This window comes from Anopheles merus, chromosome 2R, assembly GCF_017562075.2.
Source record: "Anopheles merus strain MAF chromosome 2R, AmerM5.1, whole genome shotgun sequence".
Lineage (NCBI taxonomy): Eukaryota > Metazoa > Arthropoda > Insecta > Diptera > Culicidae > Anopheles > Anopheles merus.
The window spans coordinates 9,149,613-9,175,299 of record NC_054082.1 but is presented as its reverse complement, the minus strand read 5'-3'; the positions used below and the strand labels follow the sequence as shown (position 1 = coordinate 9,175,299).

General features: G+C 48.3%; 3 protein-coding genes across 12 annotated transcripts in view; 2 read left to right on the top strand and 1 right to left on the bottom strand.

Annotated features, from left to right (window-relative positions):
* The window catches only part of LOC121587920 (chitin synthase chs-2), a 28,999-nt gene extending 13,545 nt beyond the window's left edge, over nt 1–15,454 (top strand). For 7 of the 8 annotated variants that reach the window (XM_041905262.1, XM_041905264.1, XM_041905265.1 and 4 more), the window contains exons 3-11: nt 2,523–2,646; nt 6,986–7,515; nt 7,576–8,790; nt 8,870–9,460; nt 9,544–10,868; nt 11,673–11,849; nt 13,389–13,592; nt 13,663–14,025; nt 14,095–15,454. In XM_041905262.1, the coding sequence (XP_041761196.1) occupies nt 2,540–2,646; nt 6,986–7,515; nt 7,576–8,790; nt 8,870–9,460; nt 9,544–10,868; nt 11,673–11,849; nt 13,389–13,592; nt 13,663–14,025; nt 14,095–14,319 (4,737 nt within the window). In that variant the 5' untranslated portion in view covers nt 2,523–2,539 and the 3' untranslated portion in view covers nt 14,320–15,454. Of the gene's footprint in view, nt 1–2,522; nt 2,647–6,985; nt 7,516–7,575; nt 8,791–8,869; nt 9,461–9,543; nt 10,869–10,957; nt 11,135–11,672; nt 11,850–13,388; nt 13,593–13,662; nt 14,026–14,094 lie in introns of all 8 variants that reach the window. The other variant, XM_041905263.1, reaches the window with a different exon arrangement.
* Nucleotides 15,455–15,629: 175 nt separating this feature from the next.
* Nucleotides 15,630–22,583, bottom strand: LOC121591069 (ubiquitin domain-containing protein 1). 2 transcript variants are annotated; one of them, XM_041911435.1, is made up of 5 exons: nt 22,351–22,583; nt 20,454–22,077; nt 17,647–18,042; nt 17,464–17,567; nt 15,630–16,860 (listed from the first exon to the last, which is right to left on the bottom strand). In XM_041911435.1, exons 2-5 carry the CDS (start codon nt 20,530–20,532, stop codon nt 16,705–16,707), a joined length of 735 nt encoding a protein of 244 aa, XP_041767369.1. In that variant the 5' UTR covers nt 20,533–22,077; nt 22,351–22,583; the 3' UTR covers nt 15,630–16,704. The 2 variants fall into 2 exon arrangements, with proteins under 2 accessions (XP_041767369.1, XP_041767368.1); XM_041911434.1 differs by lacking the exons at nt 20,454–22,077; nt 22,351–22,583 and adding an exon at nt 20,269–20,387.
* A 303-nt stretch (nt 22,584–22,886) lies between these two features.
* On the top strand, nt 22,887–25,552 carry LOC121591068 (transport and Golgi organization protein 11). 2 transcript variants are annotated; one of them, XM_041911431.1, is made up of 3 exons: nt 22,887–23,608; nt 23,853–24,180; nt 24,252–25,552. In XM_041911431.1, the coding sequence occupies exons 1-3, from the start codon at nt 23,356–23,358 to the stop codon at nt 24,466–24,468; spliced, it is 798 nt and encodes a 265-aa protein (XP_041767365.1). In that variant the 5' UTR covers nt 22,887–23,355; the 3' UTR covers nt 24,469–25,552. The 2 variants fall into 2 exon arrangements, with proteins under 2 accessions (XP_041767365.1, XP_041767367.1); XM_041911433.1 differs by having other exon boundaries at nt 22,888–23,608; nt 23,865–24,180; nt 24,252–25,550.
* The last annotated feature ends 135 nt before the right edge of the window (nt 25,553–25,687 follow it).

Genomic DNA, 25,687 nt, shown 5'->3' with positions numbered 1-25,687 from the left:
CCACCCTAAACCGAACCCAGTGTCGCAACTCTGCACGCACAGACCAGCAATCCAGCCGAGTGAAGGTCAAAGCTTGGGCGCTTGGGTTGGGATGAGTTTACTGACATTTAAAATCAGAATGTGCCGATCGTCCACTGCACACGTCCACTTCCTGAAGGTGGAAGACGCAAGAATAGAGCAGAACGGTGAGTTCAACGGCTTGCAAGGCGTACGCCGCACGCGTCTGCTGCTGGGGAGCAAATAAATCTCACTTGGAGAGCATGATCCTCAGGGGAAAGGGAATCGACTTTTTATTTGGAGCGGCCGTTCACATTTTTGTACAATGAGCGCACGAGAAAGGAGGAAGTGTTCTGTGCCGGGCGTTGTTCTCGGTCCTCCTGCGTGGCAGTGGAACCGGTTCTGGTGGCGTTGGAGTGTTGTTGGCCAGCTGGCGGCTGGCTGAACGATACAAATCAAAAAAGGTTGAGGGCGTGCAGGAATTGATTGGGAGTTTGTTGTGTCCAACTGGAGGAGATGCTTGCTAAATCTAAAGGAATGGTATAGACATAATTTAATATTCAAGATAGAGCCAACAACTATATTACTGTTAATAGCACTCTCTCTCTTTGATCGGAAACTCCTACGTGATACAATATAGACAAAACAGCACATCATAAAACAGTTTGCCTTTTTTAGCTTCTCTCCACCCCGAACTGTTCATGAGACCCACACGTGTCTTTAACTTTCTTTACATCACCTTTTCAACCTTTTCCCCACGTCAGTTAGTGGCAGCTCTTCCGCATTCCACCCATAACCTTCATTCTATTCTGTGCAACTCTCATCGTTGTTTTATGCCACCCAAAAGCTACTACCCACATCCCCCCCTCCGCATTTTGCTCAATGCGGTTCAAACCCGAGGTTCAAGTTCAACCCACCACGGCATCTTCACGAACGGAACACAAAAACCCATTCTCAGTGGCGTAATTGGGCGATTCTGTTCACCTCAGTTTCGGAAGCAGGAAGTTAGCACACTTCTTGTTCCGTTCATTGTGTGACAGAGGGTTTTCCTGATCGGTTTTCGGGGAGGTACAACACGGTGACGACGACACCGCCAACGTTCACCTTCCTTCCGATGCGAATGAATTATTAGCACGGTAAGACGGATGATGACCGGTCAGGTTCGGGGCGTTTGGTTTGGTTTGGTCCGAAAAGAACATTTTCCACAACACAACGCTCCAATGCTTAAGAAGAGCAATGAACGGCCCGAAACGGTTGACCAGCTGCGTGTGATGTCGATCAATTATTCGTCGATCGTTGGCAAAAAGGGAACGGATCTGTTAGGCCGTTCACAGCTCGTTAGGTTTAACAACGGCGCGTTGCGTGGGATTTTGGCGTCGCCATAGCCGCAGCACTATTCGTCCATTCGTATTCGTCCGCCCTGTAGGCAAGAGCAATTGGTGCATGAGTCACTAGCCAGCCAGCCAGCAACGCAGCAAGGGGTTAAATCCTATCCAATCCATTCTCTACCGTGCCGTGCAAAGTGAACCCTTCGCCAAAAGGATAGGAGGTATTTTAGCGATAGCAAAAGATTTACAGTGCTCCAAATGGCGTTTGAGGCTTTGGGCAAACCTTACAATACTGACCGCAACCAGACGCTCCAAATGGATCCCGGTGGCAATGGGTTTGGTTTATGTTATTTCTAGCACGGAACTTGTTTTCTTGAAAGTCATGCAGACTTCTACCTTTTTTTGTGTGTGCGTGATAGCAACGAACGACACTGTTATTAATAAGGAAAAGGTGTGGCTGATTGAAGTGGTGCTTGAGGTGGATTAGGCTATTGAAACTATTGGAATGTAACGCTTCAGTTTTTTGTTGTTGGAACCATAGCTCTTAAAATTCGGCTACTGTAACTCTGCCCTTATTCACAGCGGCAAAAGTGATTTTCTTTCGCAACAATGTTGTACGTTGAGCTTGATTGAAATGATCTATTGGCTCGTTTTGGAACACAATTAACTATGAGCCGTTCACAAGCCCCACAAGACGCTGTAAATAGCGTAATGTCGTCATTCATTTTCAGTTGCAGAGAATATTGGATTTGCGGTTTGGCAGCAAATGCTGACCCTTTTTTTCTCATAATACAACACTACTGCTGGTATGATATATGATACATAAACCATCATCAGCCCATCATGACCTTGAGCAAAGCGATACCTTTACGCTAGACCGGACGTTCTCGAATATCTTTTAGTCGTGTCTTTCGTTTCGTTTCTTTCTCTCTTCGGAAACCACACCATTGAGATATTAGTTACCCTTTTCAGCAGGTTCTTTTGGGGTGTAAATGTCACTAGTTTGACCAGTTGCTTGCTGCTACAATCTGGTTTTCCGCAGACGCATGTATACTTTGAACGTCGAAAAACGTTAGGCACAACAGCATTTAAGATCGTTGTGGTTAACCTAAGCTCACAAAGCAAACAAACAAACATCATCCTCGTTTGAAAGCAAACTAATAATCCTTTTTCTTTTCTTTCCGTTTCATTTTGCAGAGGCTTAAGCCGAGAAGATGTCTGCTATCAGACATCGACCTCTGGCAAATGGTCCCAACGAGAGCGATGACAACTTTTCCGACGACGAAAGCACGCCCTTGACGCATGACATCTATGGAGGAAGGTAAGTGATGATTTAACACGGTTTAGCTGAAGAACGATAAGAATTATGAATTAATTTAAAAAAAAGCAAACCTAAACCAACACTCTAAAGCGCGTTCGTTGCCTATCACTCCGTTGAAGTCTTTCGTTCGGACTACCTTCAAACACCCCCAAATACACAATCAAAACCAAACAAATTGGCAAGAGAAGGCGACCGTGTGGTGCCGCGGTTCCGAGAGACGATTTGGCAGCATGTCAGCTTTCTCCTCACGTAACCACCAAGCTGTTGCTGTCTATCACGCACCTGAAGAAAGAAGCTACCCCTCATTGAATGTACCATCGCTTAACTGTGCATAATGAATTCGACCTTGTTCGGTTTGATCGTTGCGGTGTTTGTTTTTTGTTTCTGCTTCTCTCTGTCTTCAGTACACCACACCACTAGCACGAAACAAACGTGATTGTTGACGATTTGATAGCTTCCAGTTGGTTTGTGTGCCATCCATATGCGCAGCCGTGCCGTTTTGCAGCTGCGTGTGTTAGTGCTGCGTGGGGAGCATGGGGCAAAGCATGGAACCACTACTGTCAGCGGTCAAGTTTGGGAATGCCGCAGAAAGAAGCCACCCAAAAAGTGTGTCACAACCCGGATCTTGGGTGAGCTTTCTCAGGGCTTCTGGCACTACCACCTTGGCTAGAACAGAGCAACACGCTCATCTTCATTGCAGCGCACACCACAGCACTGATCCGCACACAGATAGTTGCTAGCGCGGGGTCTTATCTTCTTCTGCATTCTGCTCAGCCCGCGCTATTGCAAGCGCCACACAACGACGGGCTAATCTGTTACCATCAGCAGCATCTGTGCAACAAGCGCCCGCACAAACAGCGAGCCGGCGAGATGCACTTTGGCTGTTGTTCGGCAAAGCCCTCCCCTTTTCGCATCGCTGTTTATGCCAACCAGCTGCCCGGGCAGTTGCTTTGACGCTGCATTCAACAACAATTATGCAGCAGTACTATACCACCGCGGTGTTCGTCTTTAGACCTCCGAATCCGAATCCGTGGGATAGCATAAACATCATCATTTGTAGCGACTGCGGTGGACGGACAGCGAAGCAGCGGCGATGGCTGTGAGGAGCGATCGTTATGCAACTTGTGCGGTGCGGTGTGTGGGGTTTAGCAGTGCTGTTACTTCATTCAATCGTCACCCAACACTTTTACGATCGACCGTCGGCGGTTCGTGTTGTTGATCAACAAGCCACAGCCACCAAACCAAGACCCGTTGGCCGCTGGTCTAAGAATGTAGGCGTTACCGCGCCGAAGTGCAGAGTTCAGTTCACTCTCTTTCTCTCGGTTTGGGGTGGATTGCACCCGCACAGGCAAAGATGATGATACGTTGCTTGAGAAGGTCTGAGAAGGTAGACCCGCTGCCATTTTATGAGCATAGTTATTTGGTGCTAATGCACGGAAGACTTCTACTACTACTGTACGTAACGTTCAGTAATGGCAGTTGAGCTGTGATAAACAGTTGTTAACAGCAATTACCACACGGGTATTGGACTCAAAGATTTTGGGAGAAGTAATAACAGAGGTAATGAAAATCTAGAGAATACAGAACATGATATAGCTGGGTGTACGATTTTCAAAGTTCCATTTCTTTGGTTACACGGTTTGACGTAAGAAATTATCTCCGTCTCATGACTGCACATTCGCTTCTGCTCGTGCAGGTATGCTTGAGATATGGGCATGCGAATTATTATTGTCCTCTTTGGAGCAAGCGGAAGCGGTAGCACCACATCACACAAAAACTACCCCCTTCACTCGTGCAAACAGCGTTGGCTTTTAATTTTTACAATCGATTGCATTATGTCAAGCGAATTGCGTTACCGAGAGACCACGGAGAGACCGGCACTAACTAGTTCGTTGCTACATTGCGTTACTTAAAAACTTAATCGAATGATCTCACTCTCACCCTTCAAACGCCACTCGTACGGCTCAGAAAGAAAGAGAGAAGAATAAGCAACAGCCGGCAAACTGAAATCGTTCAAAATTTAATCGAAACTTGCTCCACCGCGATCAGCGATTTTATGTAACCGCGCTCGTACGATCGAGATGGTGGAGAAACTAGCGCATAGCGGCAGCAGCGTTAATTTGAATTCAGTTAAAAATATTGCACATTTTAACGTGAAGAAGTGAGGCAGAAGTGAAGAATTTCGGGCAGATCAACACGTGTGCGGCCATTCGCAGCCGATTTTGGTCGGAAGGTACGTGTGTTGTGTGGCTTGAAAAATTCGATTGTATCCGGGAAGGGTAAGCGAGCCGGAACGAATGACGAACGGGTAGTCACTATTAATAAAACATGCAAACGCCTTAAGCGATACTTCAGCAACGTCACACTTCCTAATGGGCATTTTAGAATGCTTCAAAATGCTACAACCATCATCGAAAATGTTTGAAATGTATCCCTTCTTTGCCACGTACCGATCAAATGTTACGCTAGCTGTTAAAACAAAGACACCCCCCATCTACGCTCAGTGCACACTGGATGGGAAAGCATGTATAGCAACAGCATTTCACCTGGTCGAACAATGTGTGGAGAAAATGCCAGACGCATGTGCAGCTCGGTGCCTACGGCTATTCACCACGCCTAACTTCCCGCGGCCAAATGGTTGCTGTTGCGTACAAATCGCATAGATCGATCAATCAGCATAGCGCACATAACACTGCTCAATCAATCAGCACATAACACTGCTGCACTCTGGTTAGCGTTTAAACACACACACTCTCACTGTCGAATGCAGCACGTGGTTGTGGATTAGAAAAATCGCACAAAAAGGATGGCTAGAGACGACAGTAAACTGCGAAGCAGACATACACAAAAAAAAATATAGCGGGAAGGATTGTTAGCGATGGGCAGCGCGGTTTTTTGTTGCGTTTTGTTTTGTTTTCCACCGTATGGTCAAGTGCGTTTACTTTTTGGTCACCCACCGAAACGGCATGCTTCTTCGATCGGTTCCCTGTGATCGGATGGACACGGTGAGGCGATCGCTGTCGTTGTTGGTGGTGGTGGTGCTGGTGCTGCTGTTGTGGCGTGCTTGGCCAATCAACACTCCGGTGCCAATTGAAAGCCGACCAAGCCAAACGCCACCAGGCGAAAGACGCGCTCAGTCCGGCTCATCCATTGCGATCGGAAGCAACGAGAGACCGTTTGTGCCCTTCGCGGTTTGTGCAAAGTCGGCGTGTGATCGATGGTGCCTGCTCGTCTTCACTGGTGTGCCCAGTGACTTCAGAAAACTTCGAAATTTGTGCTTTGGAAGCTATAAGAATAGCGAAACTGTGTTGAATTAAGCGTGATCTCAGTATCTTTGAGAAAGTGTTATAGTGTTGAAGTTGCGTTATCTAAGGATACAACTGAGATTGTTCGGGAGATAGGTGCTATCAATCGAAAGCCACCCTCCGCATGGCACCAGAATGTATCGGAAAGTGAACAGTGCTGCAGTGCCAGCAGCATCGGTCCCAACAACGCCCAGCAGCAATGCCAGCGGGACGGCCATGAACGGGATGGCGCTGCCGGGGCTTCCCAAGCCGCAGCGCAACGGAACAGAGGCTAACAACTACATCGGCTATCAGAGCCATCACTATTGCCGGGTGGCTAACGATATCGACGACGAGGACGAATATCTCATGTATGCTAAATCCTTACAGCTAGACAATCCAACAGCCCAAACTGTTGGTCTTTGGAATTGATGGGAAGTCATTGTTTTTGGGAGGGAGGGAGGGGGGGGGGGGAGGATTGATACACACGCATTCCTTTTGTAGAGAAACTTTCACTTCTAGCAGTGTAGTATCGTTGGCAGGTGGTAGGCACGCATATTTGTAACGCTGTAGTAAACGAAAGTGATTTACAGTATCGTGCTCACGGGTGCGTGTTGATTCGATAGTACGATATCGAATGTTTGGTACCTCAAAGCTGGTGAAGCTTTTGGCTAGTGACTTGTGAACAGCAAAATGGGTTAATTGCACGTAACTTTAGTAGTATCAGTAGCAAAACGAAGATTAGAGAAATGATGTGATGCGATTCGGACATGCTGAAGTTGAGACTTCAATATTTTGGAGGAGAGCTCCATGACAAAACACACAAAGCTAACGTCGAATAACATTGGGTCGTAACAATAACAAAACAAACTGTTTCCGCACAAAAAAATGTCGTGACCTCGCTGTCTCGATACACTGCGTGGAAACGAACCGTGACCACCGTCACTTTACTGCTTCGGAGACAACTTTGCAATCATAACAGTGTCCGACTAATGTGTGAACTCAGCGTAGTAATTCCGCCATTAATCTAATATCTCACCCCTCCTCAATTCCAGTCAGCGCACCGTGCAGGAAACGAAAGGATGGGACGTCTTCCGGGATCCTCCGATCAAGGAGGATACGGGCTCGATGGCGGACCAGGCCTGCCTCGATCTGACGATCAAGATCCTGAAGATCTTCGCCTACCTCATCACCTTCGTGATCGTGCTGCTCGGTGGCGTCGTGGCCAAGGGCTGCGTGCTGTTCATGTCGTCGCAGTTGCGCCGCGACCGGAAGATTACCTACTGCAACCGTGATCTGGCGCGGGACAAATCGTTCATCGTGTCGCTGCCGGAGGAGGAGCGGATAGCGTGGATGTGGGCGCTGATGATAGCGTTCGCCGTGCCCGAGATCGGCACCTTCATCCGGTCGACGCGTATCTGCTTCTTCAAGTCGATGAAGAAACCGCTCAAATCGCACTTTCTGCTCGTCTTCCTGATGGAATCGTTCCACACGATCGGGCTGGTGCTGCTGTTCTTCGTCGTGCTGCCCGAGGTGGACTCCGTCAAGGGTGCAATGTTGACCAACTGTCTGTGTGTTATACCGGGTATGTAGGAACGACCAAACCATTTTCAGCAAGTCAGTTAAACATTCCATCCCTCAACAGGTATGCTGGGTCTGTTTTCGCGCACCAACAAGGAAGGCAAACGGGCGGTAAAATCGATCGTCGATTTGGCTGCGATTGCGGCACAAATTACCGGCTTCATCGTCTGGCCGCTGCTCGAGAATCGTCCCGTGCTTTGGTTGATTCCAGTGTCAGCTCTGCTAACATCTTGCGGCTGGTGGGAAAACTACGTCTCACCACAGAGCCCCTTCTCGTTCGTACGATCGCTTGGTCGCGTGAAGGAGGACCTCAAGCAAACGCGCTACTTTACCTACATGTTCCTTTCGGTTTGGAAGATTCTGCTGCTGTTCTGCTTCGTAAGCGTAATACTGTTTGTGCGCGGTGATGAGGTGGCCAATCTTTTCTCACTCTTCGGGGCTGGGTACGGTCCGCACAAGATCGTCGTGGAGGAGGTAGCTCTACCGTTCAGTTCCGCCCTGCCCGATCTGGTCGAAGCTGCGCAAGCGGTAGACACGATCGACATCGATGCTGCCTACAACACGGTCACGTACGTGCTCATCATCCAGATATTGGCCGCCTATCTGTGCTACATTTTCGGCAAATTCGCGTGCAAAATCCTTATTCAAGGTTTCAGCTACGCTTTCCCGGTGAATCTAACCGTGCCGGTTGCGATTTCGCTGCTCATTGCTGCGTGCGGCATTCGCAACGATGATCCGTGCTTCTTCCACGGCTCCATACCCGACTATCTGTTCTTCGAGAGTCCGCCCGTCTTCCGGCTGAACGATTTCGCCTCACGCCAGATGGCGTGGGCCTGGTTGCTGTGGCTGCTCTCGCAAACCTGGATCACGCTGCACATCTGGACGCCCAAGTGCGAACGTTTGGCCAACACGGAGAAGCTGTTCGTGACGCCGATGTACAGCGCGCTGCTGATCGACCAGTCGATGGCGATGAACCGCCGGCGCGACGATCAGGCCGACGTGAAGACGGAGGATCTGGCCGAGATCGAGAAGGAGAAGGGCGACGAGTACTACGAAACGATCTCGGTGCACACGGACGGTTCGGCCCTGCCGCGCCCGAGCGTGAAGTCCTCCGATCACATCACGCGCATCTACGCCTGCGCCACGCTTTGGCACGAAACGAAGGAGGAGATGATGGTGTTCCTCAAGTCGATCATGCGTATGGACGAGGACCAGTGCGCACGACGCGTGGCTCAGAAGTATCTTCGTATTGTTGATCCCGATTACTACGAGTTTGAAAGTAAGTCGCAGTCAGCAGACAAGTGAAATCTCTATAACTAACTAACTTTTCTATCGTTTCTCTTCCAACTCCCAAACAGCGCACATCTTCTTCGATGACGCGTTCGAAATTTCGGACCACAGCGACGAGGACATTCAGTGCAATCGGTTCGTGAAGATTCTTGTCGACACCATCGACGAAGCTGCCTCGGAAGTGCATCAGACCAACATTCGATTGAGACCGCCCAAAAAGTACCCAACACCGTACGGTGGACGACTTGTGTGGACGCTGCCCGGTAAAACGAAGATGATTGCCCACCTGAAGGACAAGGATCGCATCCGGCACCGTAAGCGTTGGTCTCAGGTCATGTACATGTACTATCTGCTCGGCCACCGGCTGATGGAGCTGCCGATTTCCGTCGACCGTAAGGAGGTGATGGCGGAAAACACCTACCTGCTGACGCTGGACGGTGATATCGACTTTAACCCGAGCGCCGTGACGCTGCTGATCGATTTGATGAAGAAGAATAAGAACCTGGGTGCGGCTTGTGGGCGTATTCATCCGATCGGCTCGGGACCGATGGTATGGTACCAGAAGTTCGAGTACGCTATCGGCCATTGGCTGCAGAAGGCAACGGAGCACATGATCGGTTGTGTACTTTGTAGTCCTGGTTGCTTTTCACTGTTCAGAGGTAAGTGATGAGGCAGTGCGAAGAATGTGTCTGTGGATTAGTACTAATTCTTCTTCGAACCACTCCCCCTCCCCCCTCCACAGGAAAGGGTCTGATGGACGACAATGTAATGCGCAAGTACACGACACGCTCGGACGAGGCACGGCACTACGTGCAGTACGATCAGGGCGAGGATCGTTGGCTGTGTACGCTGCTGCTGCAGCGTGGCTACCGCGTCGAGTACTCGGCTGCCTCGGACGCCTACACCCACTGCCCGGAAGGGTTCAACGAGTTCTACAACCAGCGTCGCCGCTGGGTACCGTCCACCATCGCCAACATTATGGACCTGCTGATGGACTACAGGCGCACGATCAAGATCAACGACAACATCTCGCTGCTGTACATCTTCTACCAGATGATGCTGATGGGCGGTACGATCCTCGGCCCCGGTACGATTTTCCTCATGTTGGTGGGTGCGTTCGTGGCCGCGTTCAAGATCGACAACTGGACCTCGTTCTACTACAACATCATACCGATCATGCTGTTCATGCTGGTGTGCTTCACCTGCAAGTCCAACATACAGCTGCTGGTCGCGCAGATACTTTCCACCGTGTACGCATTGATCATGATGGCCGTCATTGTCGGTACCGCGTTACAGCTCGGCGAGGACGGCATCGGTTCACCGTCGGCCATTTTCCTGATAGCAATGACGGGGTCCTTCTTTATAGCGGCCTGTCTGCATCCGCAAGAGTTTTGGTGTATCGCGTCCGGCATCATCTATCTGCTGTCGATTCCGTCCATGTACCTGCTGCTCATCCTCTACTCCATCATCAATCTGAACGTGGTCTCGTGGGGTACGCGCGAGGTGGTAGCGAAGAAGACGAAGAAAGAAATGGAGCAGGAAAAGAAGGACGCCGAGGAGGCCGCCAAACGGGCGAAGCAAAAGTCGCTGCTTGGCTTCCTGCAGGGTGGCGTTGGGAATGGTTCGGATGAGGAGGGCTCGATCGACATCTCGATCGCGGGCCTGTTCCGCTGTTTGCTCTGCACACACGGCAAAACGACCGACGAGAAGGCGCAGCTCATTCACATTGCCGATGCGCTGGACGCCATTACGAAGAAGATTGAAAATCTGGAAAAGCACATCGACCCGCACGGACATCATACGCGCAAGCGCACTGCGTCGGCCGGGTCGAAGGATCACCATCTTGGCTCGGTGGCGGAGGATACGGAGGACGATGATGAGGATGAAGATTCGGAGACTTCGACGCTGCAGCGCGACGAGCGCGACTTCCTCACCAACCCGTACTGGATCGAGGATCCGGATCTGAAGAAGGGCGAGGTGGACTTTATTTCCAGCACCGAGATCCAGTTCTGGAAGGACCTGATCGATAAGTACCTATACCCGATCGATCAAAACAAGGAGGAACAGGTGAGGAAATTTGGTTGTAGCCGGTGGCAATAGCGCTAAAGAGAAGCGACAGAAGCTAATCGCAATATACTCTTCTCCCCCTTACGCAGGCACGTATTGCGCACGATCTCAAGGAGTTGCGCGACTCCGCCGTGTTCGGTTTCATCATGATCAATGCACTGTTTGTGCTGATCGTATTCTTGCTACAGCTCAACAAGGACAACATCCACGTCAAGTGGCCGTTGGGTGTTAAAACTAACATTACCTATGATGAAGCCACGCAAGAGGTAAACTCCTGGAGACACCGGTGCGACCACCATAGCATTGTAATGGGCTCGATAGACTGATACACGCTGCCCACGCTGCGCTATGGTTTGCACCGGATGTCTCCATTCGGGACATTTTTATTAACTTTCGATCGTTTTTTTTGTTTTTTTTTTCTCTCTCTCTCCTTTGGCAATTATTTACATTTTACAACATTTCTTCGGACTGCGTATTCTGGATATTCGAAAAACAAAAATACCTGACACGTGCATACCAAAAAAAACAAAAACTTCTCCTCTCAAAACTCCGCTCCAACACACTGTACGAACTGCCACCACCCACACTACGGTTATCACCACCCCTGAACCCCTTTCGGCCAACCCCGTCAACATAAAAAAAATAAACCTCAACGACCTCAACACCTGCGAACCGTACGCCTGTGCACAACACACTGTCCACCATCACTGCAATTTATCCGGCATCCCCGGGACCGGCAACCAAAAACTGCGACCAACAACATGCCACCAACACACCACACCACATATTACAACAAAAAAACAGGCGAGAATCGCCGTCGACCTGAAAGAACTGCGTAACAAGTCAGTGTTTGCGTTCTTCATGTTCAACGCACTGTTCGTGCTGATCGTGTTCTTGCTGCAGTTGAACAAAGACAAGCTGCACATCATTTGGCCGCTGGGCGTCAAAACGAACATTACCTATGACGAAGTTACAGCCGAGGTTTGCTCTCACGTTTCTTTGCATATGTTTTTTGTTATTCTTGTTGTATTTGTTCCTTCCTTCTTTGTGGTTGTTGTTTTCTTCCATTACCATGTTCTATGTGCGTTGCTCCCACATCGTAATCCCACAATGCCATTGGGACATTGGTTCCCAGCTGTTTAAAGCATTAAACTGTCTGGTTTTGTGCCCCCCCCCCAAATCCCACCCCCAGGGACTTCCTTGACCAACGGTTATGGTGAATGTTGTGTTTCGTTTTCTACTCTGCCTTTTCTAAATCCACCACCACCACCACCACCACGGGATTCTAACACGGGTGCAATTGATCCTTCCCAAGAGTTGGAACCCCTTCCCTCACTTGAATGGATGATGTTTTTTTTTCGCGGGGGGGTTTGGTTTTGGATAACCTGCCGCATCTAATATGCCGATTTTGTTGTGGTCGAACCGTGTCGGGCGAGATTGCAACAGTAACTCAATGGGTTTTAATCTGATGATCGGGACCACTGGATAACATGAAGTTTTTAACGTCACTCAGGGTGCATGTGTTACACATTTCCAATACTTGTTTCATTGTTTCACACAATTACTGTTAAGTGATAACGAACAAAACAAACTGTAATTAACCAACTTCTTTAATGTTCCTCATTTGCACATTACCCTCAGTCATCCCTTTTGCAAGTATCCTCCATTTGTACGCTGTGCGCATAGAGTAAAATCCTGATAAAATGATAAGACGATAGGTTGTTACAAGAAAGATTTTCAAAAAAAAAGTATCAAACAAGTACGAAGTTGTACAATGGAGAGCGTTCAAAGGATCCAAAAAGACCGTAAAAATATCAACTCATTCTCCATTTTTTCCTACAAAAACGCGCTTAAAATGGATACCTAAAATTAAGCAAAAAACCAAATGTGCATGCATGTTCTATCCCTTCCCCTTCTCGGTGCCATCTAAACAGCATGGCTTACGGAAAGTGCAAACACTTTCATTCCCCAAAACCCAATTCCAATGCCCAAATTCCACAAATCTGACACCGGTTACCCGGACTCAGGGGCGGATCGCCGAACTGAAAGGGCTTTAATGTGACAGTCTGACGCTTAATTATCTGTACTACTTCTACTACTACTACTACTACTATTACCGCTACTACTGCATGGCTATGTCTTGCATGGACGCAAACGATTACCCTACCGATTGTTATCCTACCAAACCAAACCAGTCCCCACCAATACCCCAAGTCCCCTTCTTCCTTTTTTTTTGTTTCACTTTTTAAGTCAAAATTGTGCTCCTAACCCTCTATTCTTTCGGATTTCTGTGCTAACAAGATGTTCAAAATTGTTCAAACCCTTCCCAACTAACCTCCGTTGTGCGCTGGGCTCTCTGCCATATCTACCGGCCATGTCCAGGAGAAGGGCATTTCCCAGGGCACAACGTGCGTGTTAACCATCTCATGTGAAAACTCAACCTAACCTATTAACAGCAACCGTAAAATGGTGCGAATGAACCGTCGTCCACTACTAATAACGATTGTGAACTCATCGCAGGTGCACATCTCCAAGGAGTATCTCCAGCTGGAACCGATCGGTCTGGTGTTTGTGTTCTTCTTCGCCCTGATTCTGATCATTCAGTTTGTGGCAATGATGTTCCATCGGTTCGGCACGCTGTCGCACATTCTGGCCTCGACCGAGCTCAACTGGGCCTGCAACAAGAAGCCGGAGGAGCTGTCGCAGGATGCTCTCATAGATAAGGTAAGGCGCAAACCATTGTGTAATCGAGCGTGCTTATGCTCACTACTAAACACACGTTTTGCCTCTACAGCACGCTGTTGAGATAGTCAAGAATTTGCAACGACTGCAAGGCATCGATGGAGATTACGACAATGATTCGGGCAGCGGTCCGGACCGTATCGCACGCCGCCGCACGATCCAGAACCTCGAAAAGGCACGGCAACCGCGCCGACAGATTGGTACGCTCGATGTGGCGTTCAAGAAGCGGTTCCTGAAGCTGACGGCCGACGAGAACAATACCGCCACCCCGATCCTTACCCGCCGGATGACGATGCGCCGCGAAACGATCCGTGCGCTGGAGGTGCGCAAGAACTCGGTGATGGCGGAGCGGCGCAAGTCGCAAATGCAGACACTCGGGGCCAACAACGAGTATGGCATTACGGGGGTGCCGAACGTAAGAATTCAACCATGATCGCTTTCGTTGTGGTGCGTTGTAATCATTCTTGTTTGTTGTTGTTACCAGGGAAATAATAACGCCCCACCGAGGCCGACGCGTACTTCGAACGCTGGCGTTAGCGTGAAGGACATCTTCAACGTGAACGGTGGTCCCGGCGGTGAAATCTACGGTGTCACTGGCCAGGTGAACCAAGCGTACGAACCGGTAATTGAGGATGACGATCGCAACTCGCTGCGCTTGCAGCCCCGCAACCAGGTCACCTGGGGTAACAATGGTAACGCACGGTTGTGAGCCACGTGAGGATATTTCCCAATAAACCTCCTTTCGACTGCTGACGCGCCGTTACGATACGCAGCACCGGATCTGATCAGGGTTTACCATAGATGCGATCGGATTGTAGAGTGGCGTAGTGTACTAACGGTCGATCAATACCTACGAACGAATGAATGAACATGCGCGAGAGCGAGGAGTGTGTCTGCATTAAGCGTGAAGTGTGATTGTTGTGCGCAATAATTTATAGACTCGATATTATGTTAAGAGAGATGATGCAATGCGAGGAGAGGATATGAATGACAAATGTTCAAAAAGCAAACAAAAAAAAAAAAGCTATACAATAATAGATAGATTGTGTGTTAAGCCCTTTTTTACAAGTCAATATTCAAACAATGCTCGTAAAACGGTTCTCACCTTTCGTGGAGCCATTCGTACCAGGGTGTAGTATGCGAGTGTTAGTTATTTTCCTTTGCTGGACTGTGTTCCACCCAACAGAAGAAACTGCCTGCGTTCTATACATACCGTGCTCAAAATGATCCAACATTTGTGTAAAGCACACCGTTTATAAACACTACCACTAAATACTCAGCAACGTAGAACAATTTAGTACAGCCTAAATGAGCTAAATGAGGAGATCGTCCCAACATCCACTGCCGCCACAACAGAGAGCGTGGATGGCCAACCCAGCGCCGCTGCCCAACACTGCCCCGTCTAGCGTACGAGCCGGGTGGTGCCTGCACACCCGCAGTGAAGCCTTTGCTCGCAGAGGAGGTGTAGGATATTTATTTAATTACTAGCGTTGTACAACTTACGCACCAGCCAGTGTAAGCCAATGCCCGGCAACGAAACAGACACGAGTAGACACTGCCACATGTTTCGCCAATCACGAATCAAAAGCAATGTGCGGTTGCGTTCAAAATTAAGCGATTTCTTTGTAAATACGTACACAAAAATACGGTGTGTTCGCTCTTTACTTCACCTCTACTCTTAATTACGGTTCGACACTTTACGGCGTTTCGGTGTGGCCCCCCCTGGCCCCCCGTGGCGGGATCTGCGCGAAACACGGAAAGCGAATGTAATGGAACTCGATTGTGATGTTTACAGCAAATTGTACTCTACAATAAAATTGATAGACTTATTTTTATATGTTTTACAACGGGGGGCTTGCTTTTTTTCTTTCTCTCTCTCTCACTCACCATTGGCAAATCGCTCAACGAATGATGACACTTTACTACGGTTAGTTAGGGGGGAAAATGTAGTGTCTTTCGGATGCTAACAGTAATTACAGTAACAGTAACCAGAAGATGCTAACTAACGACGCTAGAATGTTTCAAATTAAATATGTTCTGTTATCTCCAAATATATTATTTTTGTTTAGCTCATTCGTGTATGTATATGTATAGCCTATCGTTAAAAGTAATAACTATCAGTTCGCTTAAATTAAATCTTGTTAATATCAATATTTATCATCCACTGCTACATAATGCGCACACGCACACGTGGGGCGTTGCACTTGCGCTTAGTAGTTTGTGTTCTGTGTTGCACTTAGTTTCCCCTTAGTGTTGCAAAAATGTTTGCACCGTGCCGACACGCGAACAGCAGAGCACACATCATCACTCCCGCCATACAGTTGCAAATGTACCATCGCGGCTTACCATCCACGTGCTCTTGAATGTACAGACATTTGCAGACATCTTTCCCTGCTACAAAACTACTACACAGTTGTATTCACAAATTTTGTTGTCTGATTTCTCCTATCTGAGGGGGGGAGGGCTATAGAGTGTCTGCCATGGTACTGCTATGGTTGCAGAGCAGAATCTTGTCTAGCAAGGAGAAAAGGAGATAGCAAGCGTTTTGCACACGCACGGTGTGTTTCGCGTAAAATCATCCTAACAGCGTATGCATTGCGTTGTAACTTGGTTGGATTTGTATCGTTTCGATTAGTATGGTATCCGTTTGGGTTTGGTTCTATGAGTAAGTTAGGTAGATATATTGCGCGTAAGTATATATGTATCAACGAAATGTGTACAGAGCATCGATCAATTGCGCAGGAGCCTTCTTACCAGTAGCATTTTCTAGCAAATAACATTTACTCTACTCTACTTTTGTTTTGCTACCCCATCCAGCCCTCTCCCTCACAATGGTTTTGCTAAACAAAGGTAAGGGGGAAGGGGATAGAGTGTAATCATAGAAGTAAAAGCCGGATTGTATTCGGTCGAACCACTACTACAGCGGGGTAGCGGCGGGCGTCGATTACAAATCAGCAGCGTAAGTTTTAGACAGTTTTAGTGTACAGCGCACACCGGCCCGACGGTTGCAGCGTGCCGCGGAAACTCCCATTTTCCGTAAGCGTGGTTGGTTGATGGTGGCGTACCAGAAACGTTTGACTAACGGCACCGTTGGCTAGCTGATGGCTAATGACGATTGTTTCTCGGTATTTACAATAACCTGCACAATGTAACCGGGCTGTATGTGGGCCTCATCGATGTGCATTTTATCACCTAACAATTTGCCACCGTAGAACCATCGCTGAGTAAATGCATCTATTCCTTCCTGAGCCTGTGCGCATTCGTCATGATGACGGGGGTGGTAGTGGGGAAAGCGTCATCGTCCATACCAGTGCCGGTCGTTTTTTTCCAGTCATTACCAATTTCCACACCCGACGGTAGGAAGTGGCGCGTGATGTAGAATAATAGTTGCAGGATACACCGGACGCCAGAAAGGGAGATGTGTTTTGTTGTGGTCGTGTTGTGGGTTCGAGGATATTAACGACGACAGTTAATGGAGGGTACGCACGCGATCGTACCGCGACCCAGGAGACACCGTTTGCGTTCGTCAGCGGTCGTCGTTAGGAGATGCATCGTGTGCAATTGATTTCGAGTGTAGGAGGCGTAAACGTACCGTGACAGGCCGGCGTGGTGGTACATAAGAGGAAGGAAAAATGGAAGTAGAAGTAGACGGTTGTAAAGAATTAATTATTGACCGGCTATATATGGCATGGATAAAAGGTTATCATGAGTGAGTTTTAAGGGAAATCGATAATTCGTTATCCTAGGCAACAACAAATGCATGAGGAAATATCAGGTGGAGAAGGATTGTAGGCAACAGTTGAGGCCACGATTGAACATGATTATGATGAGATGGCACAACATTGTCACTCACCTGAAGTTTCTTTTTACACTGCCCAATTGTGTCTTTAGAATACACTGGTAGCTTAACGTCTGTACACGTCGACGATAGGCGAAGCTTTAGAATCACTTCCGTACCTAAATGGGAATGGCAAGTAGACAACGGTTTTTAGCAACAGCCTCGTAACTCCAGATTGCATCTCCCGTCACAACTTACCACCGTCAACCGGTTCCGAGTATTCGGCTGGTGAGTCACAGCCGTAGTCTTCCTTAACTACGTTGACAGGATATGATAGGCAATAGATTGGTAATTTATACTGCGAACCAAGTTCGTCGTAACACTCCGTGAGGTATCCGTTGGGGACCGATATGTTGGCCCCGTCCAGTATTGCTTGAGCGAGCTGAAAATCGAGCGCCTCGGCAGCACTGGTCGCTGCCCGCAACGCGTCCCATATCTCCTTCCGACCCTCGAAGGCGGGCGCCGTGTCCCAGAACTCGTCCCGTTTGCTTCTTAGCTGCCCCTCCGTTAATGGCACTTCCGATTTCCAGCGTATTGTCTCGTGACAGAGTGGATGATTTTTGCGCTGAACACCGACAAAGCTGGATGTCGTTCCTGTTCGTGCGGAGGGTGAGGGAGATATAGAGCGAAATATACATTAATGTACGATTTGATTAGTTCAAACTCTAACAAGAGTCAGAATTCTATTTAACTAGATAGGTAAATATTTAAATTATATTAGTAAATATCAAATTAATAAATTTCTCTGATGGGAAACTTTCTGTTTAATCGAACAGAAACCGCACCATTGGTTTTCTATTGGACAACGTTGATCAGAGGATCAATAAAAAAGGTTTCCTTTATTCCAACTGATTGCTGGCTGCTTGCGTCAAGTGTTAATTCGCAACGCTATCAAACAACAAGGACGATAACAGTTTATTGCGATGCATTGTCGCACCTTGATAGATGATACCCGTATAGCTGGGACGATAAATAGGCAATTGAATCGGAATTATCTGTTTTGCGGATCAGTTTAATCTACTTTTTTCACATTTTTTAAGACTATTCAAGCTGAAATCTTGTCTTGCTGCGAAAAAAAAGTAAAAAAGCCTGATGAGGATCAATATTTTAAGATTACCTAAACTACTAATTTTAGACGGGAAACGAGACTGGATGAAAAAAGTACAAAAAATACGGGAAAATCGTAATGGAGCTTCACCTTGCACCAGTTACAACACTACAAAAATAACTCACTCGAAGTCATTGAAATGAAACAACATTCACAAACTGATCAATATTTACATAAATCATTCTCGTCGTTCACCTTCCTTCCGGTGGTTGACTATTCCACTATCTATTCAAACATTGCTGGCTTATCAAGCGATTCCCATCATAACGACTCGCATTCGTGTTAAACGATGTGGAAGCGTAATCCTCCACCGACGGTACAAAAACGCTACGGCACAGTAACAACAGGTATGCCGCCATCGACAGATGGACCGTTCAATTGTTAAAGGGTTACGATGACACACAAAAAAAACGTTTGAAAAAGCATTAGCTCGGGCTCGCGGCTGAATAAAGCGCATACATGCATGTGTGCCGCCTGCACGATGAACGTGACGACATTTACGCACTCGCTGCGCGGTGCCCACATTCACGCAACATACGCAAATTTCAATCCAAGGGAGCTCCGCCCCACCCACCCACCCCACATATATCACGACCTTCTCTATCATTCCCTCTCTCTTCTCTTAGCTCTTGTTTCGATCTTTTTAAAATGTGTCACTCAAAACCATCGGTAGTGGCCGGTTGCCGTTCGCTGCTGCTGCCGCTGAACTAATAACAAAAATAGCACAGCCGCACACCATCGCCAATATAGCCCTCCTGGCTGCCGAAACCGTTCGCGACTCAGCCCACCGCACCCACCACCCACAGCCGTTTCTAGCGGCGATATTAATGATTGAAACAAGTGTTTGAAGGACACCGCGTTGCGCGAACGCACCCGACTGGGTAGGTGTGTGTGTGCGTGTATGTTTGGTGAGGGGTGGTCGGTAAAAGTCGTTTCCCCTTCCACACAGACACCGGTTCCACACAGACCAGACCTCCGCATTCCATTCCGGGGACTCTATCATGCCGCAGGTGCAGGCGGATTATTAGAGTAGCGTTTAGCATTAATCGCGCTATAGTGCACACACACACCGAAGCCAGAAGGAGCTCTAGCAAACTGGAAAGATCTATCAAGGAAATGATTCTTCTAAGGGCAAAGCAGACAACCAATCCCCACACATCTTTTTGCTAAGCTCGTCGAGCACATGGGGCAGACACATGAATTGCTGCACTATTCCTGCGTTCCGCTCAAAAACGGAACTCAACGAATCGGGCCGCCGCCGCCGCCGCCGTAGCCGTAGTTTTGTACGGCTGATTATTTCTGTACGATCTTGCGCGACTGATATGGGCTGCCCTTCCGTGCACGCCTCACGCCTTCTCACCCGGCCCGGCCATCAGTTGAATATTTACGTTTTGGCCTGCCGTCAACCACAAACAAGCGACTGTGTGTGTGTGTGTGTGTGTGTGTGTGTGTGTGTGTGTGTGTGTGTGTGTGTGTGTATGTATGGTTGTCGTACCATTACTACCCTAAAACGGTACCCCACCACCCCATCACCGCCCTTAAATGCCATTCGAAACCATGGGCGTGCGGTGTGAGAACGTGCGATGGGAATAATATGCAAATCCGGAATCCCCACAGTCAACTTCGCAGCAAGAATCGAACGATTCGTGTGACTAACCAATGCAAGGTGGAAGTGGGGAGGGGGAGACACAGACGAGAACGGCTCTGCGTACCGGTCAGATAGGTTGCACGCAGTAGTAGCGGGGTACGCAACAGCGCCCGCGCCCCGTCTGTGTTATCGATTTCCGAGGAGGACCTACTACACAACATGAAGCGTTAAGAGCGAACCTACGGAACACAAGAACGATCATCGTGTGGGGTTAGTATTACGCGCTAGAAAGCAAAAAAAAAAACCTACCCGTCACTGGTCGGGACACGTTGTTCGACCCAGTGTCCAGCGTTTCATCGTTCCGATTGATTCCGATGCAGTTACCCATCACGCTAGTGTCTTGAGCTTTTTTGGTACTTTCGTTGAGGATGATTCTTCTACTGCTGCTGCTCCTTTCGCCGGGGAAGATTTTTCCCCCACACAATTTTGCAATTTTGTAGACACTCCGTTGTATATGATCCCTGGGTTCGTTTTTGAGTGAGTGTGTGTATTTTTTCGCCTGCTTTCTACGACCGTTTCCCCTCGTTCCGTGGCGGGACTTTTGGGGTTGAGATGTGTAGTTGGCAAACACGATAATTCACAGCATTTAGCTCCCTGCAGTTTGCTTTTTTGTGTTGTATGTTTGTAGGTATCTGTGAGCTGTATGAAATCCTTCAGTTGCAGTTGTTCTAGTGATGGCGGAGGGGGGGTCGTTACGATGCAAAAGCCGCAGACCTACGACTTCCGGTTTTGCAGCGGTGCCCGTTCGCTCGCGGGGTATAATAAAAGGTGAGTTGCTAAGCTAGTTGTGAGTATTCACATTTCCTTCTTTTCGTTTCCTAGTTTCACACGCTCTCGAATAAGGTCCACACACTCTGGCACCACACGATCCTAATCCTGTATGTGTGTGCCCCCTGCCTGCATGCAGTCGGTGTGTGTGCTCCACGTTTATTCGCGGCTCGATGCGCGGCCTGCTTTGTGATAACAACACCGCGAGCAAACAGACGACGAGATACACTGTTTCTGCTGATACCCTCGCACGTAGTAGTAGCAGGCACCGAATGCACTCACAAGGTGAACCATACTTGCTTCACGCATTTTATTGCACCGTTCATAACAACAAATCACTGTGCGGCGCCCGTTGAGGTATTTTGAAAACACTGCTGCGATTTCTTGCTGCACCAGCAATGGCCAGCGGCCACGGCAATAGTGGTAGTAGTAGTAGTAGCAGTGATGGTAGTGAAAATATCAGTCAAAACAGATATGATGGCGGCCGTCTTTTGGTACGTTAACGACGGGGATGTTCGGATTTTCCTTCGTTCGTGCCGGGGCCTATTTGACACTCCCGACAGCGGCCACGGGGATGTGGTCAAGCGATTCGTGTTTGGCCGGTGATATTTCTTGCCCACCCGCGATGGGGAAAGGAAACGGAATGGACCGTGGCCGACAAAGTGGCCTGACGCAAGCAGGGAAGGGAAGGGGGGAGGATTGGCGGACCGACCAGTCACAAGGTAAGGGCACGGATTGAAGATGAACCGAAACGAAACGAACGAAATAAAATATCACACACCGATCGAGCGCGATGAAAAAAATAACACCATACACTCACACTCCCACACACACACTCTCACACATGCACTATTACGGCAAGGGGGCGAACGAGTGCGCGTTCGTCGGGCGTATTTGCTCCTCCATCATCATCATCGTCGTCTGCGTTTCCTTATTTTGCTCCTGGCACCGCCACCGTCGGCTGACATGCTCAATCGTCAGGCGCACAGGAAATACGGTCCCGCTGCCGCCGCGACCATATTTTCCGACCGACCGGATGACCGGACGAAGCGCCACCACTCACACACACACACACCGTCGTCACGAGGTGTTGCTGCTGTCGTTTCTGAGGAGGGGTTTTTCGCAAGCAGCACTATATTACTCTTCAACACCTTGAGAAATCGAGATGATGATGGCAATGGCAATGATGATGATGATGATGTTGTTGTTGATGATGGTGGTGGTGGTGATGATGACGACGATGGTAGGTTCAAGTAGATAGGACGTCGGTGAAGCTGCTGCTGGCACTGCTGCTGCTGTCGATGAGGATGATGAGCAGTAGGTGGAGGAGCATGACAGCGAAGAAAAGTGCGATGACGAAGAGTGTGAAGCAGCGTACCAATACTTTGAAGACGGCGCAAATGGATGGTGTTGCTGGTGACTTGGTGGCGCGGCCCAACCACACGCTCTTAATGCATCACTTCACACACTTGGTTGCTGCACGCACGCGACAACTCGACCGATGGATGCACACGGGGAAAATAATCTCATCCACTACGCACAACTAAATTTGCTGCCCTCTTCTGCTGGGTGCTTCTGCTTGGCTGCGAAAGCGAATGGAGGGATTGGCGGGTTAGGTCAGGCAGTGCATTTTTGACAGCCCTGAGGCAGTGACGTTAGTCGGCTAAGGTGTTGCAAGATGCAAGGTGCGATGTAACGTTTCGACAGAATTCTACGGCTTTTTAGGATTTTGACGACATTTTATGATTATTTGATGTTAAAAATACGCATTTACTAATACCAAAATCAAACTTTTTGAATTGTGATTCAAAAATTACTACGAAACATGAAAATAACCAAAACACCATGTTGTGTGTATAGAAACCTTTTGTAACACCGAACAACAACGGTAAATAGGGCAGATTTATATTTTGGCGTAGCAGCACTGATATATTTTGTCTCATCAAGAAATTTCGTTTTATTTTCACTATCCCTCCAAAACGGTTGTGCATTCCAAATTGTGCGCGAAAGCAGTTGTTGCAAATTCGAGTGCGTTATTTGTGCGAAGCGTTACAACGCGCTGCTGTCATTCCCGTCCTGTCAACCCCGACCGACCAGAACGGACTGGTGCCTGGAAGAAAAAACAGCGAAAAATATTCGTGTCCGCGCAACAAAAAGGAAAACTGAAAACATTATCCAACGCGACGAAAAAAAGGGTGTACGCTTTCCATTGCCGTAACCGTAGTGCGCGCTGGTGCTAAGATCTATGTTTGCAGCATATTGCACCCGCCCGTACCAGTGCAATTATAAATAGTTTTCAGCGAGCGAACTGCTGCTGCTGCCGCTGCATCTGTCCAGGAGGAGGGGCCCATCGGAATCTTTGTCACACGGACGCGCTTACAAAATGGCCCGCTCGATAAGTCCCGGAGGCTACTCGAACTACGACGACGATGCGATGTTTCAGAACGCCGCCTTTACGCACGACATCAGCGAACAGATGCGAGTGCCGAAGCGCATCCGGGCGACCGGGGACTACTACGACGACCAGGACCTGCTGCCGAACGGCAATGGTGAGATAAACTCGTGGAACTACCACAACAAGATCGATATGACCGTACCGGACCGTATCGTAGTGCTTGGTCAGGATCAGCATTTGGGTAAGTACGGGTTGTGTCTATCCCGGTGTTGCCCGGCCTAATCAGCTAACACAACGAACACAACCACTCACACACACACCGGAGGTATATTCTTCGCTGTTGCATCCATGCGTTAAAGGCATTCTCCCCGCTTCACCGTGTCCAACTACTAACATACATCCTGCTTCACATACGTTTCTCCTTTTCTCCTCGTGTATACACGCACCACCACTACCACCAACAAATGGTAATCTAATCGCGCCAGTTCTTACATCAGGCACCAAATCGGCCCCACGGGAAATAATGCTGGAGAACTCCATCCTGCCGAAGGATCCGGGGTTTGTGCGCGTTTCGACGCCGCCCCGCGTAATCACACTTTCGGAGCATCACTTTCCGTCGGCCTCGGACGAACCGGAAGAGAACGCCAAAGACAACTACCAGGAGGATAACTATGGGCCGGCTTCGCTCGAGTCGATCGAAGATCCGAACAGCAGCAATGCTTACTTCTCCCGGCCATCGTTAGCGCACGGCCGGGAACCGTCTAAACGGTCCGCATTTTCAAAGTACAACAATGAGCTTACGCTGACCAGAAGGTAAGGGTGTAGTGTCAGTCCTGTAGTGCCAATGTAGAATGTTTAACCAAGTTCTGTCCATCCGTTTTCAGCATGCGCGAAGAAACACCAACCTTCGGTGGTAGTGTCGAAAACTTGACACCCTCAGAGGAGCTCACGCATCTAAGGCGCCAGGTGGCTAAAATAAATCGACGCCTACTGGCGGTCGAGATTGATTCGGTACAAAGGCAGCAGCGCGAGAAAATTATCTACTGCGTAGGGATGGCTTACTTCCTGTTCAAAACCTTCATGTGGCTCAGCCGGAAGTAAGTCGAGCGGTTCAATCCGCGACCCAATTTTCTCTGGTGGCCATGCATAGCTGTGTCCATCGGAAAAGCGTACGAGGGGGAATGTAATGTACTAACTCCAACATAATGGATGGAGCCCGACAAATGGCACACAAGCAAGCACCATACCATAACCATTCATCAGAAACCTTTGTTGGAGGTCGTCATCTACACACAAGGTGCAAGGACGAGTCAGAGCAGGCCGTGAGCTCTTTGTTCTGCAGCAATGGTGCAAGTGCGATAGTGGAAAGCATGTTGTTTATTTGGTTTGTGTACATGAATACACGGGGACGGGCGAGGGGTGTGTTAAAATATTGGCGTTTTCAAAAGGGAATTGGTAAACTGATAGTGAGGAGCGTGATTTAACAACAACAACAAAAAACATTGTTCTGTACGATTTAGTAGAAGAAGCTAAAGTATTTCCACAAAAAATTGAGTGCTAGTTGATTAGATTTCCCGTTTGATTTACGTTCTGTGAGAGTAGAAGACACAAAAAGGGTAGTATTTTTACACATTTTTTTATATTCCTCTTTTTTTTTTTGCACTGACCCTCGAGAACGATAAAGAATGGTTCTGTATCGATGATATTTGCGTTCATTTTAAGTTATTCCACGAAGCTTAAACACACGAACGAGATAGGATTAATAAAACTCATGATGTAGCATGCAAAGTTGCAGAAAATATATAAATATCGTTACGAATAAAAAAAAAGCATGCAAATCGTTGTCCCTTATCTCGAACGAAACATCTGCTCCGAAAATAGATAGCAGGATAGAGGATCAATGATAAGGGCTCAGGAGTGCAGTGTTCGGTGGCTAAAGTCGGTGCTCAGACCAAACCGAAGCGAGTGTATCTAGTTGTGTCTAAAAAAGGAACATGCTAGTTCAATGAACCCCCCCCACTGGACTACGAGTTGACGGCAATGAAACGGGGGCCCTGAGCCACATATGGAAATCGCCTGTTCCAATACACAGCTTCCTGTAAATTTTACGCAAAAACTGATCAAATCTGCTTTTTAATGAATATATTCATCTACTGGTTAGTTAAATGAAGCGTTTTGAAGCCAAATGCACCCCCGGGTATGGTAATAGCAACAAAATCGAACGTAACGGCTGGATGACATTTTCAAACCTTGCGACCGTTCGTGACCGCGCTACTTTCAATTCCAAACCGCCTTCGCCAAGCTGTCACTGAAATGACAT